This window comes from Pituophis catenifer, unplaced genomic scaffold (assembly GCF_029215685.1).
Source record: "Pituophis catenifer annectens isolate HBS135680 unplaced genomic scaffold, rPitCat1.0.hap2 SCAF_13, whole genome shotgun sequence".
Classification (NCBI taxonomy): domain Eukaryota; kingdom Metazoa; phylum Chordata; class Lepidosauria; order Squamata; family Colubridae; genus Pituophis; species Pituophis catenifer.
This window is the reverse complement of record NW_027256893.1, coordinates 3113252-3134532: the sequence shown is the minus strand read 5'-3', so window position 1 is coordinate 3134532 and position 21281 is coordinate 3113252. Positions and strand designations below refer to the sequence as shown.

The 21281-nt window shown below is 45.3% G+C and overlaps 1 protein-coding gene across 3 annotated transcripts; it reads left to right on the top strand.

Annotated features, from left to right (window-relative positions):
- Positions 1-1167: 1167 nt before the first annotated feature.
- Positions 1168-20519, top strand: CEBPG (CCAAT enhancer binding protein gamma). 3 transcript variants are annotated; one of them, XM_070953224.1, is made up of 3 exons: positions 1178-1258; positions 8586-8684; positions 17797-20519. In XM_070953224.1, the coding sequence occupies exon 3, from the start codon at positions 17901-17903 to the stop codon at positions 18351-18353; it is 453 nt and encodes a 150-aa protein (XP_070809325.1). In that variant the 5' UTR covers positions 1178-1258; positions 8586-8684; positions 17797-17900; the 3' UTR covers positions 18354-20519. The 3 variants fall into 3 exon arrangements, with proteins under 3 accessions (XP_070809324.1, XP_070809325.1, XP_070809323.1); XM_070953223.1 differs by lacking the exon at positions 8586-8684 and having other exon boundaries at positions 1168-1258; XM_070953222.1 differs by lacking the exons at positions 1178-1258; positions 8586-8684 and adding an exon at positions 10883-13790.
- Positions 20520-21281: the final 762 nt, after the last annotated feature.

Here is a 21281-nt window from a genome sequence, read left to right as displayed (position 1 = left end):
GGTTTAAAGAGCCTCAGAGGCCTGGAAAAAAAACCTGAAAAATTTTAGAAATTTAACAGAAAATATTCTGTTGTGACCTGCACGATGGCACAAAAATTTTGGAAGAAAATTAAAACTTGGATAGTAGAAATAATTCAGAATCCAATAGAGGGAAAACCGGAACAATTTCTGTTAGGAATCTCAATAGACAATTATACTAAAGAAATACAGTACCTTATATTGCATATATTGACTGCAGCACGTATTGTATATGCACAATATTGGAAGAAAGAAATACTACCAACGGAAGAGGATTTAATTAAAAAAATTCTGGAATGTGCAGAATTAGATAAATTAACTAAAGAAATTAATGAGAAAGAAGAATCAAAGTATTATAAGGTTTGGAGTAGATGGTATGAATGGTTGAAACATAAGGAAATAAGTTAAATGAATGAAGAAAGGAGGGGGAAAATGTGTATGATCTTTTGTTAGTAAAGAAGAAATGATATAAAGTAGAAAATGAACGTCAAATAAGTTTATACTTAAATATTTGTAAATATTGATGTATAGAAAGAGCAGACGGCTGTATATAGCTGAAAAGTGATATTTTTCTTTTTTGTGTTATTTTTTGTTGTATGTATATGTTTGATTTTTAATGTGTTTTAATGTATTTAAAATAAAAAACTTTTTAAAAATTAAAAAAAAAATTCTGTTTAGAAAAAAAAACAGAAAAAATGAGGGAAACAACCCCCCCCCCCGTTTTCCCCCAATTTTTCTGCTTATTTTCCAGGCCTTCCCATCTCTACTCTTGACTAGCCTAAAATGGAAGCCCCTTGGAACTCTGTACGTTGTGTAAATTGGGCCATCGCGTGAAGACTTCTTCACGGTATCGTCACTCGCGTTCCATGCGTGAACACAGATTTGGGGGGGGGGGGGTGTTTCCTGACTCGCGTCACGCGGGTCGTGTGGAGGCGGCCCATCCCACTGGAGCACAAAGGACGCCCCCGCCCCCACCTCCCGCTCAGCCATCCCGCCTAATTCTCCCATTGGCGGTCCGGAAGGCGCATTCTTGGGCAGCTGACCTGCGATTGGGCCAGGCGCCCGCCAGTCTCAGGAGGGCAGGGAGATTGCATCAGCCTTGAGGTAATCCGTCTGGCGATTGGCTGGCGGACATTTCGCAACCTCTTGGCTCCCGCCTCTCCGGAGAAAGGACGGCGGCGGCGCGGCGGCGGCGAGCCGAGTCGGGACTGGTGGGGCCCGCGCCTTCCTCCCGGGCCAGGTGAGTGGTTCTCCGCATCCTCTCCGACGGCAAAGCCTTCGGTGGGCGTGTGGCGGCCTCCGCCCGAAGGGGCCTCGGGTGGGGGTGAGACCTTGGGCCGGGCCTACCCGTCCATTCCCCGCGCGAGAGAAGCCGGCCTAGAGCTCTGAGGCCAAGTCCCCCACGGGACCAATTGCCGCCGGACTCCGGCTCCCCTCAGCCCCCGCGCTCCACCTCCCCTCCGGCGCCCGGCGCGGTCTCCTCGCGCGCTGCCCCCCCCTCCTCCTCTGAGAGCGGCGCGGCTGTTCCCACGGCTGCCCTCCCCCCCCCCGCTCCCCTTGGCCGGAGGGGTCCCGGCAGGTAGGGAAGGGGGGAGTGCGCATGCGCGTGCGCCTTGCTGGATGATGCAACCTCGCAGCAACCGCGGCCCGGCCCTGCCGGGATGAAGTCATGCTTGGGCAGGCGGGGAAAGGCCCGGCTGGCTAGGGGGAGGGGATGGGATCCCTTTTCTGTAGGGGCGGGTTTTTTTTTCTCTCTCTCTCTGCATCAAGCAGGTCTGGGGTGGACTCGAACCCCCCCCCCCCCCCTTTCGATTGCTCCTGGCTAAGCCTTCTGCTGGTTGTGGTTGGAGGTTTGGAGTGCGGCGTTTTTATTCGTTGCTTGGAAAGGGAAATAGTTCAGGAAACGCTCATTAACCGTATAGGGTTTCCTTGCCTAAGCAGGGGGTGGACTAGAAGACCTCCAAGGTCCCTTCTCCTATTCCATTCCATTCCCATTCCTATTATTATTCCTATCCCTGTGGCTGCTTCCATCGAAGAAAACGGAAGAGCTTTCGGGATGCACACTCGCGCTGTTAGGTTTACATACCACTTGCAGAGTTTGTATGAGGTGGATCGTAAGTAAACATGGAGTGATCCCTCCTTTTCAAGGTTGTCAAGAATAGGTTGGAGAAACATTTGTCCGGGATGCAAGAAAGACTTGGGCAAGGGGTGGTTGGATTAAAAGACCTCCAAGGTCCCTTCCAGCCAAATCAAATGTTGGGAGTCGTAGAATAGCACAATCATTAAACCAGGGGTCTTCAAACTTGGCAACTTTGAGACCTGTGGACTTCAACTCCCAGAATTGGCTGGAGAATTCTGGGAGTTAAGTCTTAAAGCTGCCAAGTTTGAGGACCCCTGCATTAAACCATAGTAATAAAGGAAGTAATAAAATGTGCCTGTTCAAAAGTTTATATACCATAGGATGTTGGACTAATAATTCAGGTGCACACAGTTTGAGATGTCAGTGAAGGGTGGGTATCCATACCTGTGTCTTGTTTGTAATTGGTGTCTGTGTGTAGTTAACTGAGCTTCTTACCTGTTTGAAAAACCCTTGTGCATTTCACCCAGGATTACACTGACTGCTGGTTACTGAAGCATAGTGAGAGCAAATATTTGAAAATGCCAATAAGTACTGTTGAAACGCTGATCAGAAAGTGTAAAAGTAGGGTTCTGTTAATATCAAGCCCTAGTCAGGTAGACCAAGAAGGATGTCAGACACAATTACCAGGAAAATTTGTTGGGATATAAAGAAAAATCAAGCAAGTTTTACTGAAATACTTCTCTGAAGCCAAGTTGTGTGACTGTTTCAGCAGGCACAATAAGGAGATGTTTGAACATATCCAGAACAGCTCCTAAAGAAGCCTCAAAACTTCAAGAACAAAATCATTTGGAGTGATAAGATCAAAATTAGTATTTTATGGTCACAACCATAAACACCATATTTGGAGAGTAACTGAGGGCTGTGAAGAGAAGCGCGTCATCCTTGAAGCATGCAGGTGGAGCTCTGCTGTTTTGGGGTGTGTGTGAACTGTAGTGTCACAGGGAATTAAATCAACATTGATGGCAACATACATTCAGCATATTAGCATAAAGTTCAGGAGGAAAATTTGCATTCATCAGCCTGGGAGCTGCACCTGGAGAGCACTTGGACTTTCCAGCATGATCAGAAACCTAAGGCCAAGTTGATCTTTGGGTGGCTATAATAGAACAAAATGAAGATTCCGGAGTGGCCATCACAGCTTCCTGACTTCAGCATCATTGAGCCACTTTGGGAGATCTTAAAGATGCAGGCCATGCCGGACAACCAAAGAATACATAGGACATGGAGGCTTTTTGCCCAGTAGTTGGGAAGTTTTACTATGTGAGGAAAAAAAGGCTTTTGTCACAATTACCATGAAACGCTACAAGCCATTATTGATGCTAGAAGGGGCAATGCATAATGTTAAAAGCATGGAAACCTTTAAATAGGACCATTTTATTTCCTTTATTGCGATGGTTTCTTTATTAATTGTGCTATTGTGAGATGCCTATTAAGTTAAATTACATTAAAAATGTGATTTATCTGATTGCTCATGTAAACTCTTACAAATTTTGCAAGGGATGTGTACTTTTAGGAGCATAACTATTTAGAAGACTACTAGTTCTAAAGAACTTCAGTTCTTTAGAAATATCAGCAATCAAAATATTCAGAGTAGATACATTGACATTGGAATTTAAGATGTTTCATATGTATTGTAATTCCTCAGTTTGACCTGAGGAATCTGAGCTGAACAGATTGTTTCCAAAAGCAGTAGCATGTGTTCCAAGATACAGCTTCTATCTGGGATACTATAATTTAGATTTTGGCGCTAAATAGGTTAACCTTAATGCCCCTTTCAACCAAAACATTCCGTTTTAGCGCTCTTACAGTAGCTCAGGATAGTTCCAGTATTATGGTTTGTAAAACGAAATTATTACAAGATCAGAAGGTAAGCAAGGCCATGCCTGCCCATGGTTTGAGTGGGAGGCCACGGAATCCCAAGGTGGTAGACTAGACTGAAAAGTCAACATCCCAGAAGGAAGGCAGTGATGATAGTAAACCACTTCTGTGTTGTTGCCAAGGAAATAAGCTCATGAAGTCCCAGGAGTTGAGTTCAATTTGGAAACTTATTTTAAATATTTTAATAGATTCTCAAAAAAAATTCTGATTATCCCATTAGATCTTAAGTTCTAAACAATACTTTCAAAAAACTACTGTGGAAAACTGTGATGCAATATTTTAAACCTATTCCCCATGATATGGTATTACCTATTTTTCATTGTCTATCAATTTAACATTAGTAATTTAAAAAAACCTAGGGGAAGGGTATTGGTGTCATTGATTATAATGAAGTTGTTGCCTTGTATATTCTCAGGGGCCAGACTATTCTCCAGGTAGTGGTCCTCAGCTGGAAATGTGTGCAGACATGATAGTTACCTCTTTACTATAATAAGGACTTTGCCTTGTAAGGCAAAGATAGAAACGTAACCCCAATGTTTCCTTACAATTTCCTCAGATTGTGCTGATGAAATTTAGTAGCAAATCGTAGAGATAAGATTTCCCATCTGTTTTCAGTGAAGGACAGAAAGATGAAGGTGTGTAAGCTGTTCGATAAGCTTCAAACAGTAACAAAACACATAAATGACAACATTGCATCATCTTAAACATTTTTAACATATTTTAACAGCTGAAAGGGAGCTAATCTCATTTAGAATAAGGCTTTTTGAGTCTGACATGTTTGGATGTTCAGGTGTTTTTGTGCTGTGCATTGTTTCTTACAACTGGAAACAATGCAGGTAGCTTTTATCGCTCCTTGCTTCGTGTTTGGTAGGAGCAAGAAGATAGCCTTCCATGTGGATTGCCATATGGACTTAGGGTATCACCAAATTTGCATACCTTCATTAAAAACATTTAGAGGAGCGTTTATTTTCTATTGTTAATACAAAAAAGAAACCTACCAAGCTGACTATTAAAATGCACAGTTTTAGGGGAAAAATCTGAATAAAACCTTCAGGTAAAGGGATGTATGTGCAAACCTGTAAAAGTTTTAGGAAGTATTTATAGAAATGAACTTTTTAAGCATGTTGTATTGAATATTTTAAAATATTGAATATTTTAGAGAAAACTTTCTGAATGGTAGGATATGAGTACCACAGAAAGTTTATTTGGACTTCCTTAAGATTTTGGATGGAAGTTTATATACGTTAACTTACTGTGTTTAAAAATACATTACAAGTAGTTGTATAGGAAACATGATCAAGGCAACAGGTATATTAAGATAACTAGTGTACAAAATTGCTTACTATTAGACTGATATAAAGATAAAACAAATTAGTGGAGTGAAAAGAAACTGTGTCTGCATTCTATCAAAGGTTTATGATGGAGGGTAGGGTGACGGAGCACTTTATTTCAGCATGATAACCGTTATATATATAATTTGCATGAGATTGAATTTAGCTCTTCTGAAAAAGGATTGTAAACATTGAGGAAGATTAATTTCTGTTTTCTGAACTTGTGCCTTTATGCTTGTGGAATAATAGGCTCCTTCCAGGTTTTAGGTAGTCTAGACCCAGTTAGGTTTCACTTGCTTTTTTAATTTAGTGTCTCTCTATCGACTTTGCCAACTTAACAAAACTAATGCAATGTTTCTCAAACAGGTTTGAGGCAGAGCACTATATGTAAGGTACCCCAAACTGCTTCTGGCTTGGAGGATTTACTTTTTGAAACTGCCAAATTGCCCCTAGAATGACATGTTTCAGTGAGAGGAATTGAATGTTCTGAAATTGAGGAGTTGTGCATAGTCCTACAAATTAGACAGCTAATAAGATATAGGCTAGATGGCCTGATTATTAAGTGAGGGGTGTCAAACTCAATTTCATTGAGGGCCACATCAGGCTTATGTTTCACCTCGAGGGGCTGGGGTTGGGTGTGGTCAGAGTGGGCTTGGCCAGGGTGGGCATAGCCAGCTTGATATCACTCATTGAGGCTCAATTTTCAGCCGTGATGGCCTCCTGCAGCCCTCTGCCAACGAAAACAGACCCCAGGTGTGCTGTACGTGGTCTCTCTGAGTGCTATTTTTGCTGGGAGAGGTGTGCAGGACGGCGTGGCCAAAAATGGATTTTGGAAGGGCTACACAGAGGCACCGCAGGCCGGTCCTTCGCTGTTTCCAGGGCAGCCCCACAGACCAGATCTAAGCACCCCGCAGGCCGCATCTGGGCCATGGACCTTGAGTTTGACACCCTTGATTTAGTGGATATAATGGTCCAGCATGCTTTGATAATGATTCAGAATAAGCACTCCAGCTTGTGGAAGCAAAGCACCTCTGGGCTTTTCAATAAAGGAACTGTGGGGTTTTTTTCAGAATACTTTGAATATGAAAAAAAGGGCTCTTTAGTGGTTCTGTGTTTTCTACAAGCAGTGTACTTTTTGCACCTGGACTATTTCAGTAGTATCCTACAAACTTTTCTTCAAGCTAAACTTTCCATCCAGGCATAGCTCTGTTAATTATTTGCAGACCTTAAAATCATGTCCAGCCTTCCCTAACCTAGTCCCACTAAATGTGTTCTGACTAGAACTTGGGAAGTGACATTACGGCATACCTGAAAGCAGAGGTATGTGTGATGAGAGAAGTTTTTCCCCTCTGCCTCTTACTTTAAAATGCCATAGCCTCTTTGATTTTAAATCTACATTTTGGTCTTGTAGGATGGGTAATGTTAGCAATAGTACTTAGACTTATATACTGCTTCACAATGCTTTGCAGCCCTCTCTAAGCGGTTTACAGAGTCAGCCTCTTGCTCCCAACAATCTGGGTCCTCACTTTACCCACGTCGGAAGGATAGAAGGCTGAGTCAATCTTGAGCCTAGTGGGATTTGACCTGCCAAATTGCTAGCAGTCAGCAGAAGTAGCCTGCAGTACTGCACTCTAACCACTGCGTCACCACGGCACAGGTTTTTTTTTTATAACATGGCCTGAAAGAATGTTTTACCTTTCATGTTCTTCCTACTGGTTCTGTTGGCTATTTTGTGCCTTCTTCAGGAATGAATTCATGAATGTGTGTCGGGCATGAACAACTAGACCCACATGTGTAGAGTTCAAACTAGCTACTCTACTGTTCTATGCCTATTTCACAAACATTCACAGGCCTTTGACAAGTCACAGCCTACTTTTTGGTGAGATAGAAACGTGGAATAGGTAGCATCACCACCAGATGGATTTGCAAATGATTGACTAGCTTCACTCAATGTGTAGTCCTCAATGGAACCACAACTAAATTGAGGGAAGCATCCGAGTGAGAATAATCAGTAAAATAGCTTGCCTCCAGAACTGGTGGTGCTCCATCACTGGAGGTTTTCAAGAAGAGATTGGATAACCATTTCTCCAAAGTGGTAGAGGGCAGGGGTCCCTGACCTCCAGTCCGCAGCCCAGTAGCCAGCGGCACAAGCAGCAGGTTAGCATGCATGGCTCCATTTGCGCACACAAAACCATCCCCTCCCTCCTCGCTGTGGCCACCCACTGGCACCGTTGCAGTCCATGGAGCCAGAATGTTTGGGGTTTGCTGCTCAACGACAAAGAAAAGAGGCTTTTAAAAACCGTACTTCAAAAATATCAGCAAACTTTCCAAAAGATGAGAGGACAGAATTACACATTCTCCATAGTGTTGGAATGGGAAGTGCCAGGCTGGGTTATTCTATGCTCTAGCTCTATGGACTGAGTTGAATCTTTTGAGGTTCTGCCTTCCTGGTGATGTTCCCCAGTTTTTTCAACTCAGTCTCAGTTTATGGACATATTTTTCTTTGTGTCAGAGCTGGAATTAATTCCCTGGAAATTTTTTTTTCTTTTTATTATTTTAGTGATTTCTTTTTCCTTCTAGAATTTTGCCTTTTTAGTTTGGATCTCTTTGGAGCTGGAGAGGGCTCTCCGTGGCTACGGATTGGAGCTGGAGGGTGGCCCATTCCGGTGCCTCCCACCCTCCCCATCCCCCACAGGTATCTAAACTGTGTCTTGGGATGCTGTTTGGAGAGGTTTAGCCCCAGTACTTGCGGCTGGGCTCCGCTGAGTTGGAGCGCCTTGATTGAAGCCGCTGGAGCTGCGTCAGCCTCTTTGAGCCTTGGCACGGTTTTCCCTTGCTCCGTTGGATCTAGCGCCAGTCAGCTGTAGAGCGGGCTTGCTCCTTTCTGCTGGATGCTTCCGGAGCCATGGTGGCTGCGCCAGCCTCTTGCAGCCTGGGTGTGGGCCGTTTTTTTGCCACTTTATGGTATGAGTGCTTGGGCGCTGCGGCATTGATCAGTGGCTGAGCCACCGGACCACACTAGCCTCCTTAGCCTGGCGTGGTCCATGTTTCTTTGGAATTCATTGCGGCGGCTTTGTTTCCCGTGCTTTCCTCCTGCGGCCTCTAGTCCGGGCGGCTTCGCTCCCCTGGCATTCCTTAATTGCCACAGGGCTGGGGGGCTCTCCATGGTGACGGATGGGAGCCCTGGACATTGAACAGCCATTTTTTTTTGCTTGCAGGCTTGCTTTGTGGCCTGATCCTGGCAAGGCAGCAACGTTCGAAGTCGGCCATTTTGAGATCCCGGTGGCCATCCTGTCTTCTTCACATCGTGGAGCCAGGCCAGTATTGTTTTCCTTTGCCCTTTGGCGTGTTCAACAGGACTTGGGGCTTGCCTGCCAGACTGGTTATTATAACTTTGAGCAGTTTATCTCCATTTTTTCCTTCTGGACTGTTTTTTTCTTCTGGACTGTTTTTCTCTAGGCTTTGGACCTAGCTTTTACTTATATGGATGACTCTGGCAGACAGGGAGCTTTTTCAGAGGAAGGCTCCTGGTCACCTCAGTCTGATAGGGCGGGCTGGGCACCAGCCAAACCCAGGACAGGTAGCATTGCTGCGGCTGCAAAGATAAGGGCCAGGGCCAGAGCACGTAAGGGACCTTCTAAGGCAGACGAAAAGACTGCCCAGATAAGTCAGAAGCCCCTTGACAAGAAATTTGCTAAGGCATCTGTAGAACGTCAGCTGGCTTCTCTGCCTCCAGATTTATCGGTCCAGCAGGCCCAACCTTTGCCTTCCATGTCGGGTATTGCCTGGTCCTGGTCTCCTGAGGCCCAAGAGGATCCACAGCCGCGGCCTGGTCCCTCAGAGGCAACACTTAAGACTCCTGATGCTACCTTTACCCCCACAGCAGCAGGGCTCCACCAAGGGGAGGTGGGAGAACAGGATATGCCACACTTTATGAGGCAATGGGTTAATGAGGCAATACGAAGGGGCATTGGTGAAGGCATGCACCAGCATTTTCAAGTGCCAGCCCAAATGTATACATTGGCTCCAGAGATGGAACCTCCAAGGCATCTGCCTGAGGCTATGGACTATCAGGATCCAGATTCCCCTGATCCCTCTGAACTTAGCTTCTATTCAAAAGACTATCAAGGAGAAAGGGATTTTTCTGATTTTAAGCATGGCTCTCTGGCCAAGAAGCCATTTAAGGGCCTCTTTAATCCGGCCCTCTTGAAACCATTGTTGGCCAAGGCTAGGGCTACGGCTTGTCTGGGTAAGGCCTCTCCGGCAACTGGACCTACTACTGATAGTGGAGAACAGGATGATTTCCTGTTCACTGAACGGGCTGTGGCAGACACTATCCCTATCCCAGGGATGTTTTTGGAAATGATACGTAGGCAGTGGGCTGCACCGACCTCTGCATTTCGGGCCACTGGACAAGAGAACCTGCTTTTTGACGTTGACACAGACCTACTTAATTTGCTGCAATTACCAAAAGTGGATTCACCGGTGGCTGCGTTGACCTCTTCCTCCATTCTACCACCGGATGCGGAGGACGCTTTGAAGGGAGAAGAACGCAGGGAAGAGACGGCCCTCCGCCGGGCTCACATGGCAGATTCCTGGGCTATCAGAGCATCTACAGCGGCGTCTTTCTTTACCAGGGCTTCAGTCAGATGGCTCAGGCAGTTGCAGTCCCACTTACCGTCTGAGGATGTCCGTGCTCATCAGGACTTGTCCAATATTCTGGCAGCGGCAGAATACACCGCTGACGCAACTTTAGCCTCCGCCAAGTTTTCTGCCCGGGCCATGGCGTCCTCTGTTACCGCTCGACGTATGCTCTGGCTACGTCACTGGCGCATGGATGCTAAAAACAAATGGAAGCTTGTCTCTACCCCCTTTGAAGGGGGACACTTATTTGGCCAGTCACTGGACCCTTTACTGGTGGAGACCAGTGACAAGAGGAAGGTGCTCCCTTCCCAGGGCAGACGGGCTGATTTCTGTCCGACACCTTACTTCCGGCGGCCCTCCTTTAGGCAGGGGGGAGCTGGGGCAGGCTTTCCCCAACAGCAGCGGTCCTTCCAGTCCAGTTCGGGATACCAGACAGATAGACCCACCTTTGGCAGGGATAGACAACCTCAGTCTGGAAGACCCTATAGTGGCAATGGTGGCAGAGGTGCTAAACGCACCAAGTGACAGCAGGCCTCAGGCTCCTATAGAGGGCAGGTTAGGCCTGTTTGTGGATCGCTGGGACGAGATAACCACAGATCTCTGGGTCAGGGAGACGTTAAGAACAGGGGTCTCCTTGGAATTTATTTCCCCTCCTCCGAGGCTTTTCCTTTGTTGTCCAATTTCAGGAGACCCGGTCAAGCGGGAACTCACGGAGGCGGCTATTCAGCATTTGCTGGATGTTTGGGCCATTCAGCCGGTTCCATCGGACCAATAGGAGTGAGGGTTCTATTCGATCTTGTTCATCAGCCCAAAGGCCTCGGGGGGGGGGGGGGTTGGGGGGTAGAGAGCAATTCTAAATTTAAAGGGACTCAACAATTACATTGTGTACAGGAGGTTCGAGATGCAGTCCCTGCATTCCATCTTAGCGGCGTTCAGGGAGGGGGATTTTCTAGCATCCATAGACCTCACAGAGGCATACCTCCATGTCCCTGTTCGTCCAGACCATCAACAGTACCTGAGGTTTTCCTATGCCGGCCGCCATTTTCAACATGTGGCTTTGCCGTTCGGCCTGGCGTTGGCTCCCCGCACTTTAACCAAGATTCTTGCGGTATTGGCAGCATACCTCAGGTTGATCCCTATCAGGATCCAATGTTATCTGAACGATCTGCTCATCCAGGCATCATCACAGCGGTTAGCAGAACTTGACCTGGCCACGACAATAGGGGCCCGGAAGGACCACAGGTTTTCCTTGAATTTGAAGAAGTGTCATCTGGTGCCCTCCACAAGACTTGTCCATCTGGGGGCCCTCATAGACTCATGGGCAGGTCAGGTGTTTCTGTTACAGGAGCGCCAAGAGAGCATCTGGGCTTTGACCAGATAGTGCCGGTGGCTCAGTTGTCACAACTTCTCAGAAAAATGATCTCCTGCCTGGCCATAGTCCCATGGGCAAGATTCCATGCTCAGCCACTCCAGTGGTTTTTGCTCCCCTTTCAAGAGGGCGGGCACCAGCTCCTCGTCCGTTCAGGTGAGGGTGCTGCCTCGAGTGCTCCTCTCCCTGTCTTGGTGGGTGTCGGGAGCCATCAGGAGGGGTTGTTTTTTTCAGGGAGCCTTGCCGGGTGACTGTGACATCAGACGCTAGCCTTTTCAGCTGGGGACGCCATTGTGGGTCTCAGGTGGCCCAGGGACGCTGGACTCAGCTGGAGCTCAACCAGCAGATCAACTGGTTGGAGTTGCAGGCTGCCCGTCTGACCCTTCAGACATTCCTTCCGCAGGTGAGGGGGTGACATGTACTTCTCTACACAAACAACACCACAACAAAGGCCCATATCAATAGGCAAGGGGGGACTCGGTCACGATATCTTATACAGGAGGCGACGGCCCTTTGCCAATGGGCGGAGACTCATCTTTTGTCCCTGACAGCGGATAACTTCGCCAGGACGGCTAATGTCCAAGAGCCGACTGGCTGAGTCAGGCCACCGTGGATCCATCAAAGTGGAGGGTCCATCCCCGCCTGTTTGCAGAACTTGCCGGCCAGCTGATGGTCGATCTCTTTGTCTCTCCAATGAACACTCACCTCCCCCGCTTCCTGTCCCGGTTTCCTGTCCCAAGGGTGGAGGGGGTAGACGCTCTGAGGACCCCTTGGCCCAAGGGACTCTTATATGCCTTTCCTCCCCTGTCCCCGATATCAGTGGTCATAAGGAAGGTGGTGTTGGAGAAGGCAGAGGTACTGTTAGTGGCCCCCCTTCCGTTGGTCCAGGAGACCGTGGTTCGCTGACCTGGTTGGCGCCGGTCCCTGGAGAATTCCCCCAGACAGAGTCTCCCTCAGCCAGGGGCCAGTGCAACATCCCGATCCCCAGCGGTTCCAGTTGGCTGTCTGGCAGTTGAACAAAGGCTCCTAAGACAGGAGAAGTTCTGTTCCAGGGTCATCAGGACGATTCAGGCGACCAGGCGGCCTTCAACCACCCGTATTTACAACACCACTTGGACTACCTTTTCGGCTTGGTGTGATGCGAGACATTTGGACCCTACTTCAGCCTCAGTGGTGGAGGTGCTGGAGTTTTTACAAGAGGGCCTGGAACTGGGACTTTCCCCTAATATTCTGCCTAGGCAGGTTGCCGTGCTAGCTTCTGTTTTGACCTTTGGGGACTGGGGCTCCCTTGCCATCCGAGGGTGCGGGCCTTTCTGCGTGGGGCTTATAATATCTGCCCTCCAACGCTTCACCGTTATCCAACTTGGGACCTGTCAAAAGTCCTACAGGCACTGACTAGGACACCCTTTGAACTTTTGAGGGAGGCCAGCCTTCGCCTTCTCTCGTGCAAGGTTGCTTTCCTTGTGGCCGTCACGTCTGCCCGACGGATATCAGAGTTGATGGTTTTATCGGTGAGGAAAGACCTGTGTATTTTTCACTCCAACAGGGTGGTCCTGCGGCTGGACCCTGCCTTTCTTCCAAAGATCAACTTCTTGTTTCACCGAGCACAGGAGTTGGTCCTGCCAGATTTCTGTCCGGGGCCTTGGCACGCCTTGGAACAGACCTGGCATACACTGGATGTTAGGCAGGCCCTCCGTATTTATATCTCTTGGACTGCTTTCTTTAGGAAGACGGAATCCCTGTTTGTCTCCTTTCAACCGTCGACTCTGGGCCACAGGGTGATCCCTTCCACGGTAGGGCATTGGCTTAGACCATGTATAGCATGTGCTTACGAGCTTCAAGCTCTACCGGTGCCTCGGGATAACAGCCCATTCTACCCACAATGCAGCAACGACGACGGCCTGGGCAATTGAGATATGTAGGGCGGCTACGTGGACTTCTCCATCCCCCTTTATTCTCCACTACAGACTTGATTCCTATGCCTTGGCTGAGGCAGCATCTGGGCAGAGGGTCCTGCAACGGGTCCATGAGGAGACGGGGGTGTCGGCCCAGGACAGTTCCTGCCCTTAGTGCTGGCATGGCTTTGATATCTCCCAGCCTGGCACCTCCCATTCCCACATTATGGAGAAGGGACGTTGGTCTTACCGTGATACGTCCTTTCTTGTAGTGTGGAATGGGAGGTGCCAGCCCCACCCTTTTTCCTGCCTGGTCTGACTCCCATTGGGTGGGGAGTGTTTTTTTGTTTCTGTCTCTTCGCAGGCTTAGCATTCGCTTCGTCTTCATTGTCAAACTGAGGAACGTCACCAGGGAAGTGGAACCTCAAAAGATTCAACTCAGTCCATAGAGTTAGAGCATAGAATAACCCAGCCTGGCACCTCCCATTCCACACCACGAGAAAGGACGTATCACGGTAAGACCAGCGTCCCTTCCTTGGTGAATTTGAAATCTCCAGTTACCTACAATAAAGTTAGCCTGCCTCCCACAAATTGCATAAAATCCCATATCAGTAATGGTAATTTTGATTGGTATCAAAATTATCAAAGCTCAATATCAATAACTTTTGAGACTGGCTAATAAGGCCGATATCAAAGATTGAGAAAAGTTCAATTTGACCAGATTGCTTTTTGTTTTGGTATAGCTACTAAGAAACAAGGGGCCAGAATCTGTCATTAACACAAATTCTGCTAGCTGCAAATTTGTGGAAACTGCAAAAATCTAATCTGACAGGAATCTCATCTGACCTAAAATATCAAGCAGTATCAATGTGCTTAAGCCTTAAGGGCTCATACTATGGAGAGTTAACCAGTAGGTGTGTGGGCACCAAGGAGGGCAGGCTTTTGTTACAGGGAGGCACTAAGGAGTGCAAATCAGGTGGGAGCAGGCAAGCCCTTCACTCAGGCCTAGGGAGGGCAGCTGTTCAAACAGAAATGGGTGCGACCTGCACTTCATGCCAACTTCCCCACTGACTTCGCTTGTGAATGGGCGGCACGGAAGACGGAACATCAGAAATGGCAATGTTACCATGTTTTCCACAATGTCAGAATCACCAGCTGGGCACCCAGACCACAATCGTAAGACCCACGGATGCTGCAATGAAGAAAACTCCAAGGACCCATCCTAAATCCCTCTAGCTCGATGCTGCTGCAACTTTGAACCATCGCTGAAGGAGTGACTGTAACTCAAGGATTTACCTGTAAAGTTAAAGTTGCAGTGGAATCATTCTGCCCATATTTGGACAACAGTTGAGCTTTAGCCACATGGACAGAAGCTTTTATGTCTCTTGTCATTTAAGCCGGTGGTTTCCAGCCTTTCCGGCTCTGCGGACTGGCAGCGGCAGCAGGGTGGATGGTTGCTTACCCAGATGAAGCGTCACACGCTCACTCGCTGCTTGGGGGGCTCGGTTCTGGTCCATAGACCAGGGGATGGGGACCCCAGTCCTAGTGCTGAGCTTTAATGTCTTTTTTATTTCTAGTCACTGGATCACTTCCATAATTAGCACAGTTATTAGTAGTTGGATTAAATGGAGATTGGAGTCCTTTCAGTTAGGATCCAGACTTGAAACTTTAGCAGTACTGGTTGCCCATTTGTTTGACCTCCGGGGGGCAGGGGGTAGTGCATCCTAGCAGCCTTTGATGTGGTCGACCATAGTCTACTTCTGGATAGGCTCTGTGCCTTAGGAGTAAGTGGGACTGTATTATGCTGGTTTTCTCCCTGTAGAGCTGATTCCAGTCAGGAGTGAGAACTGCCCCATTCGGCCCCTACTATGTGGGGTCCTGCAGGGTTTGCTATGCTATCTAAGGATAATCTTAAGGGGTTGGGGGAGGTCATCTATCCCTGTAGGGAGAGGTACAGTCAGTATGCTGATGGTACCCAGTCGTGCATCTTTGTCCCAAATAAACCAAGCAGTGATGCTCATGTCTGGAGGCTGGGGGAGTCTGGATGGGGGAACCACATGCTTCAGCAGAATCCTGGCAATATTGAGCCGTTTTGGGTTTTGTATGTTTCCAGATTTTGGAGTTTATCATCTTGGGGCTTGCATTGTCCCAAACAGGCCATGTGCTCAATCTGGGGCTCCTCTTAGATTTGCAACTTCAGAACTGCCCATTTATACCTTTGCTTCATGAGCTGCATTAGTTGCCAGTTTCCTTCCAGATTAAATTCAAGGCACAGTTTTTGACCTTTAAAGTCCTACCTAGTCCATGGCATGGGGCCGAATTACTTGAAGGACCATCTGCCTATCCCATCTGGTCAGGTGAGGTACGTGTCTGCTAGCATTGTCTCCCCACCCTTCCAGGTGAGATGGGCCCTGACTATTGAGTTTCTGGAAATCTCTTAAAACTTAGTCCTGTCAGCAAACTTGGGGACCCCATGAAATAGGGAGCCAGCAAAATGGTTACATTATATGCAAAACCTTACACACACTTTCCTGTGGTTTTGTTTATGTTTGTTTCTATAATGGTTTTTAAGGCTTTGTTTAAACTCTGAATGCTACTCAGCATCAGCAATGGGTAGTTGTATAAACTTACTAAATAAATAAATATAACACTGTTTCCCCACAACGCTGGAATACTGACTGTTCCATGCTAAAAAAGCTAGTATGTCTGAGCATATGGAGGTGTCTGTGTTTCATCCCCCCAAGTCATTAAACATTGCATCACATTCTGCGTTTTAGAGGAATTAATTCTTAGACAGCTTGACGTTTAGATGGCTCTCGCCTGAACAGCATCTCTTACCTGTTAGTACTGGAGCCATATTGGATGCATGTTGAACTGAGGCCATTTGGAAAGCCGGGGGTGGGGGGGCGGGATTCTTCATATTCAAATTTTAGAAGACCAAATAGCCTTGTTCTTGCTCCCCCCCCCCCCCCCCCCGCTCATTCCTCCATTACATTCCAGCTGGAAAGAATTTGGTGAAGATCTTTAAAATAGAGCAGAAGTTAGACAGTGAGCACCGTTGACAAGAGAAGGTTGTGAAATTGGAAACTAGACGTCCATCCACTAGGGATCTCTCTCTGATGGCTGAAAGCATCCCAGTGTGTTGCTGAGGTTGCTTAAGAGGGGAGCAGTAATAAGATCAAGCGGCTAACATGACCGCTTGTAATTAGAGCATTTACATTAGAGACTTAATTTCCTGGATATAAAGTTGCAGTTTTCAATAGGAAAATCATATTCACTATACAGCTATAGGAAGAGCCTGTAGTACAGTGGACTAACGCACTGTTATTAACATCTGCTGCTTGCAATTACTGCAAGTTCAAATCTCGCCAGGCTCAAGGTTGACTCAGCCTTCCATCCTTTCAAAGGTAGGTAAAATAAGGACCCAAATTGTGGGGGCAATAAGATGACTTTGTATAAATATACAAAAGTATGAAGGCTATTGCTTAACGCATTATAAGCCACCCTGAGTCTCCGGAAAAGGGCGGCATATAAATTAAAGCAAAAAAAAAAGCTATATAGCTGTCAAAATATGCCATTGAAATAATTTAAGCAAGCTAAGATGGAATGCAGAAAAAAATGGTTTGCATATGATTTTTGAGCATGCTTGCATCTGGAGGCCAAAATGTGTGCATTCATAGAAGATTATCACACTCCATACTTTTAAAAGTTTTTAAAAAAAGCCTCTGATGATCGTGCAGCTCAGCTGGGATCGTCAGAGCCTTTTAAAAGCATTTTTTTAACAACCCCTTCGGCCATCCCAGCTGAGTTGCCTGATCGTCAGAGGCTTTTTTTTCTTTTAAAAGCAAAAAAACCCCACCCTTTTAAAAAAAAAAACAGCTTGGATTGTCAGAGCCTTTTAAAATCATTTTTTTTACAACCTCTTCGGCCGAAGAAATTGTAGAAAAAATGCTTTCAAAAGTTTTTTTTTTAAAGTTACCCATGCCCACTCAGTCACATTACCCCCCACCAAGCCACGCCCACAGAACCGGTAGTAACAAATTTTACATTTCACCACTGCATTGAAGCCTTAGCCTCGATTTATCTTGTGCCCACCCACAGACCTACTTAAGATGGTAGCTTAGCATGAGTGGTAATAATTTTGTATTGGAATGGATGTTGGCATTCATCTTACGCTGATATGCAACCCACGATCAAGTCAGTTTAAGCTAATGCTGGTTTTACCAATACCGCATGTATAATAACATAATGAATTAATGCTAGACGCTCATAGGGCAAAATGTTCATCTTATATCTGACAGCATGTAATTTGAGATACGGTTGGTACAACTGTGAATGAATTACAATCCAAATATGGTACTGTATGTAAGGTAAAAGATATACCTGCAGCAAACAACACCTATGACATTTGTCAGGGCAGGCATCCACTGTAGATGTTGATGGAAATCCATCTTGAGGGGATGTTGCATTTTACATTTTGAAAGAAAACCAAAACAAAACTGTATTTTTCTTTCTTTCTAGATTCCGCGTGACAGCCTGTGGGAAGCGGCTCCAGAAATACCTTGAAATTCCAGGATATATCTTTTCTTATAACTCACGCTGGGTCTACAGGAGAGCTTGTCCAAATGAGCAAGACATCACAACAGAACACAGCTGCAGAAACCAATGGAGTAAGTGTCATCTATACCCAAGCGCACACCAGTGGGTTGCAACAAGTTCCTCAGCTGGTGCCCGTTAGTCCTGGAGGTGGGGGCAAAGCTACACCTCCCAGCAAACAGGGCAAAAAGAATTCCCTTGTCGATAGAAACAGTGATGAATACCGCCAGCGCCGGGAACGGAATAACATGGCGGTGAAAAAGAGCCGCTTGAAAAGTAAGCAGAAAGCCCAGGACACCCTCCAGAGGGTAAACCAGCTGAAAGAAGAAAATGAACGCTTGGAAGCCAAAATCAAACTCCTTACGAAGGAGCTGAGTGTACTGAAAGATTTGTTCCTTGAGCACGCCCACAACTTCACAGACAGTGCGCAGCCTCTGGGCACAGAAAACTCTGAAGCACTTTCAGATGGATCCGGACAATAGATAAACTGGGTGGACTTCCCTTGGCCAGCTGGAGAATAGAATGGAGACGAATCTGCTCTAAACTTTGTATCATCTCTTATTTTTGACATCATTTTTCAGTAGACTTATCCCTCTGTTTGAGGCCAGGAAATTGAACGTTTATGTTAAGTATTTGTTTTAAATTAAGTGTTAATGTATTTTCTTGTTGGTTTTTTTGATAAATGAAAGGAATAGGGAAACATCCTCAAATTATTGTCACTAAAATTAGGACTGCATCATTTATTAAATTATTTTAATCTTTTCTGGGCATGATGATTGGGCAATAAATACTTTTTTCAAAATATAAATTGTTTTTAAGGTAAGAATTGACAGACAGTCTCCTCAGTCTCCAGTTTATCTTGCCCAGGAAGAGGTGCCTCTTTCAAAATGATTTCTGCGAGGCACATGTGCATCAAAGAAAGTGTGAACAATCCTCAGATATTCATGTGCAAATTTACATACTTCACCAAAATATCTTTATGAAATGGTTGAAAGCCTTAAATTAGTTGTTCGGTTGACAGCTTTTTTTTCAGCAGGGTAACCAATATCCATATACTGATAATCAGCTGAAGAGTTGATTAAATAAGCTTTAAAATTTTCCTTTTCTACTTATTTTGGTAGTGCATGGCTTATTTTGTAATATAGGTTGGGATTTTCAAATATGTAGTCTAAATACTTGCTGTGTACAACTCCTGTAGTTGAGGTTTGCTCAGTAGCGGTGCCTAACGAATTGTTTAGTTAAGGGAAAGGCAGGACAGCTGGCTAACACATCAGGGTCATGGTTTTCTCCAAGCCCTACCTGATCTGTGGTCCGAAAATGGGTCTGCTCTAGGTGGGAGCATCTTCCACCTTCATCCCTGTGGCCAAATGGAATTGGGCAACTATAGTGACTATCAACAAATATCTGCTGTATCTGCATAGGAATTTTGTTTTCTTTTTTGGGGGGAGGTAAGGCAGGGTTTCCCTAGCTGCTGCTGCTGCTGCTGCTTTCCAGCAACCCCTCAGTGAGTTGCCTAGAGCAGGGGTCTCCAACCTTGGCAACTTTATGACTTTTCTTGACAAGTCTTGAAGTTGCCAAGGTTGGAGTCCCCTGGCCCAATGTGTGGATGGAAATTGAGGTCTGCATACAGGTTCAAGGCTGTCACTTCATCACCGGATGGATTCATGCAGCTTTAAACTCCCACAAAGGCATAAATGGCCCTAACTCCATGGTTTTGTGTTTGTGGCTTGTTCCAAGATCAATTCTGTTTCAGAGTCACATTTTCAAGGTTTGCAATGGTTTGGGGACAGATAACATTCAAAATAATTGAGAGCTACTTTGGTTTAGTGATGAAGGCTCGGGAGAGAGTAGATTCCAGTCCTGCCTTAGACCTGAAAGGCAGCTGGGTGACTTTGGGCCAGTCACTCTCATTCAGTCCTGGCATGAAAATCCAGCTCACTTAACAGAGTTGTTGCTGTGAGGAAGAGAGGAGGAGGAAGGACTATTAGGTATGTTCACTGCTTTATTTATAAAAATAATAAAGGCAGGATGAGAAAAAACAGATACCTAGAGTTGTTCTTGATAGTGAGATGAGTGGCATAAATTTAATAAATAAAATGAATAAATAAATAAAAGCCACAACAGAAGAGCCATATCATGCCCTTCTCCCATCTTCAGCAAGTTCTTAATTTTGTAATCTTCTATAGCAGAACTACTTTGCTTTTGAGACTCCAAAAGAGGAGGATTCCTGACCAGAAGGAATTCCTTGTTTGAGAAGGGGAAAAAAATCAAGACCTCACTTACCCAGGTTCAAATTTAATTCCACAGTGAACCAAAAATACGTGATCATCTTTTCAACAGTCCATAAAATCACATCTTTTGCTTTATGGCAATCATGTGGCCACAAACATGAGGCTTTTTGATGCTTCAAATGCTGGTGGTATATATATTATTTTGAGTAGAAGAAAACATATTTAACAGAGCAGGGAAGTTCATGAAACATTAATTTATTTTCTTTCACAATCTCTCCATTCATAGTATGTTTGCATATGACTGGACTAGTGAAAATGACTTTTATACCTCCCCTTTTTCGAAGTTACTGTGTTTGTACATGTATTTAGAAAAAACTCGATTGTGGTAGAAAATATTAATAAAAAGCCTTACAACAACATGCTGACCTATATTTCTGTAAAGCTGTAATAATTTGTATTTGAAGCCTAATTGAGGCTAACAAGCTGCAGTTCCAATAATACTGAATTTGGAGAGACTAGAAAGGGGCCTGGAGGCTGGGGTTAGAAGATTACCCTGGAGAGGTATAAAAATATACCTGAGTACACTATGCAAGAATCATTGCACACAGAATAGTTTTAAAAACCTACAGAATCCCCCTCTCCTCCAATAAAGGTCATGTTTTATATATAAAATTTCTTAGTATATAAATGCATTAAATGTGACATTTAAAAATACAGGTAAGAGATTATTTTCCAATCCATATCCGCAATTTCCTTAAAAGCCAGTCATAATCAAGTTTTCAAATACTTTTTCAAATTACTTTTTTTAAAGTGCTTGCAACATACTTTTATTTTACTTGGATTTTACATTTTATTTGAAGCTTCTATTGGGGAGGGATATCTAGTTCTTTCATGCCAGGAGAAACATTCATCTAATTTGGGGGATCCCAATTTAGCTTGTTTGCTCCCTTTCTTCAATTCTGGCTTTCATTCAATTCTAAATGTATTTATTTATGTACTCGGTTTTTCATATTAACCATTCTTATTGCATTCTTAGCATCACTTTTAAAATTTATCCCTAATAAACATTTATCTACTACATCATAGAAGCTAAAAAGCTATTTGCATCTTTCCATCCTTTACAACTGTTGCAACACAGATCAGACTCACATTTTGCTTCTTTTAATTAGTATCCTAATA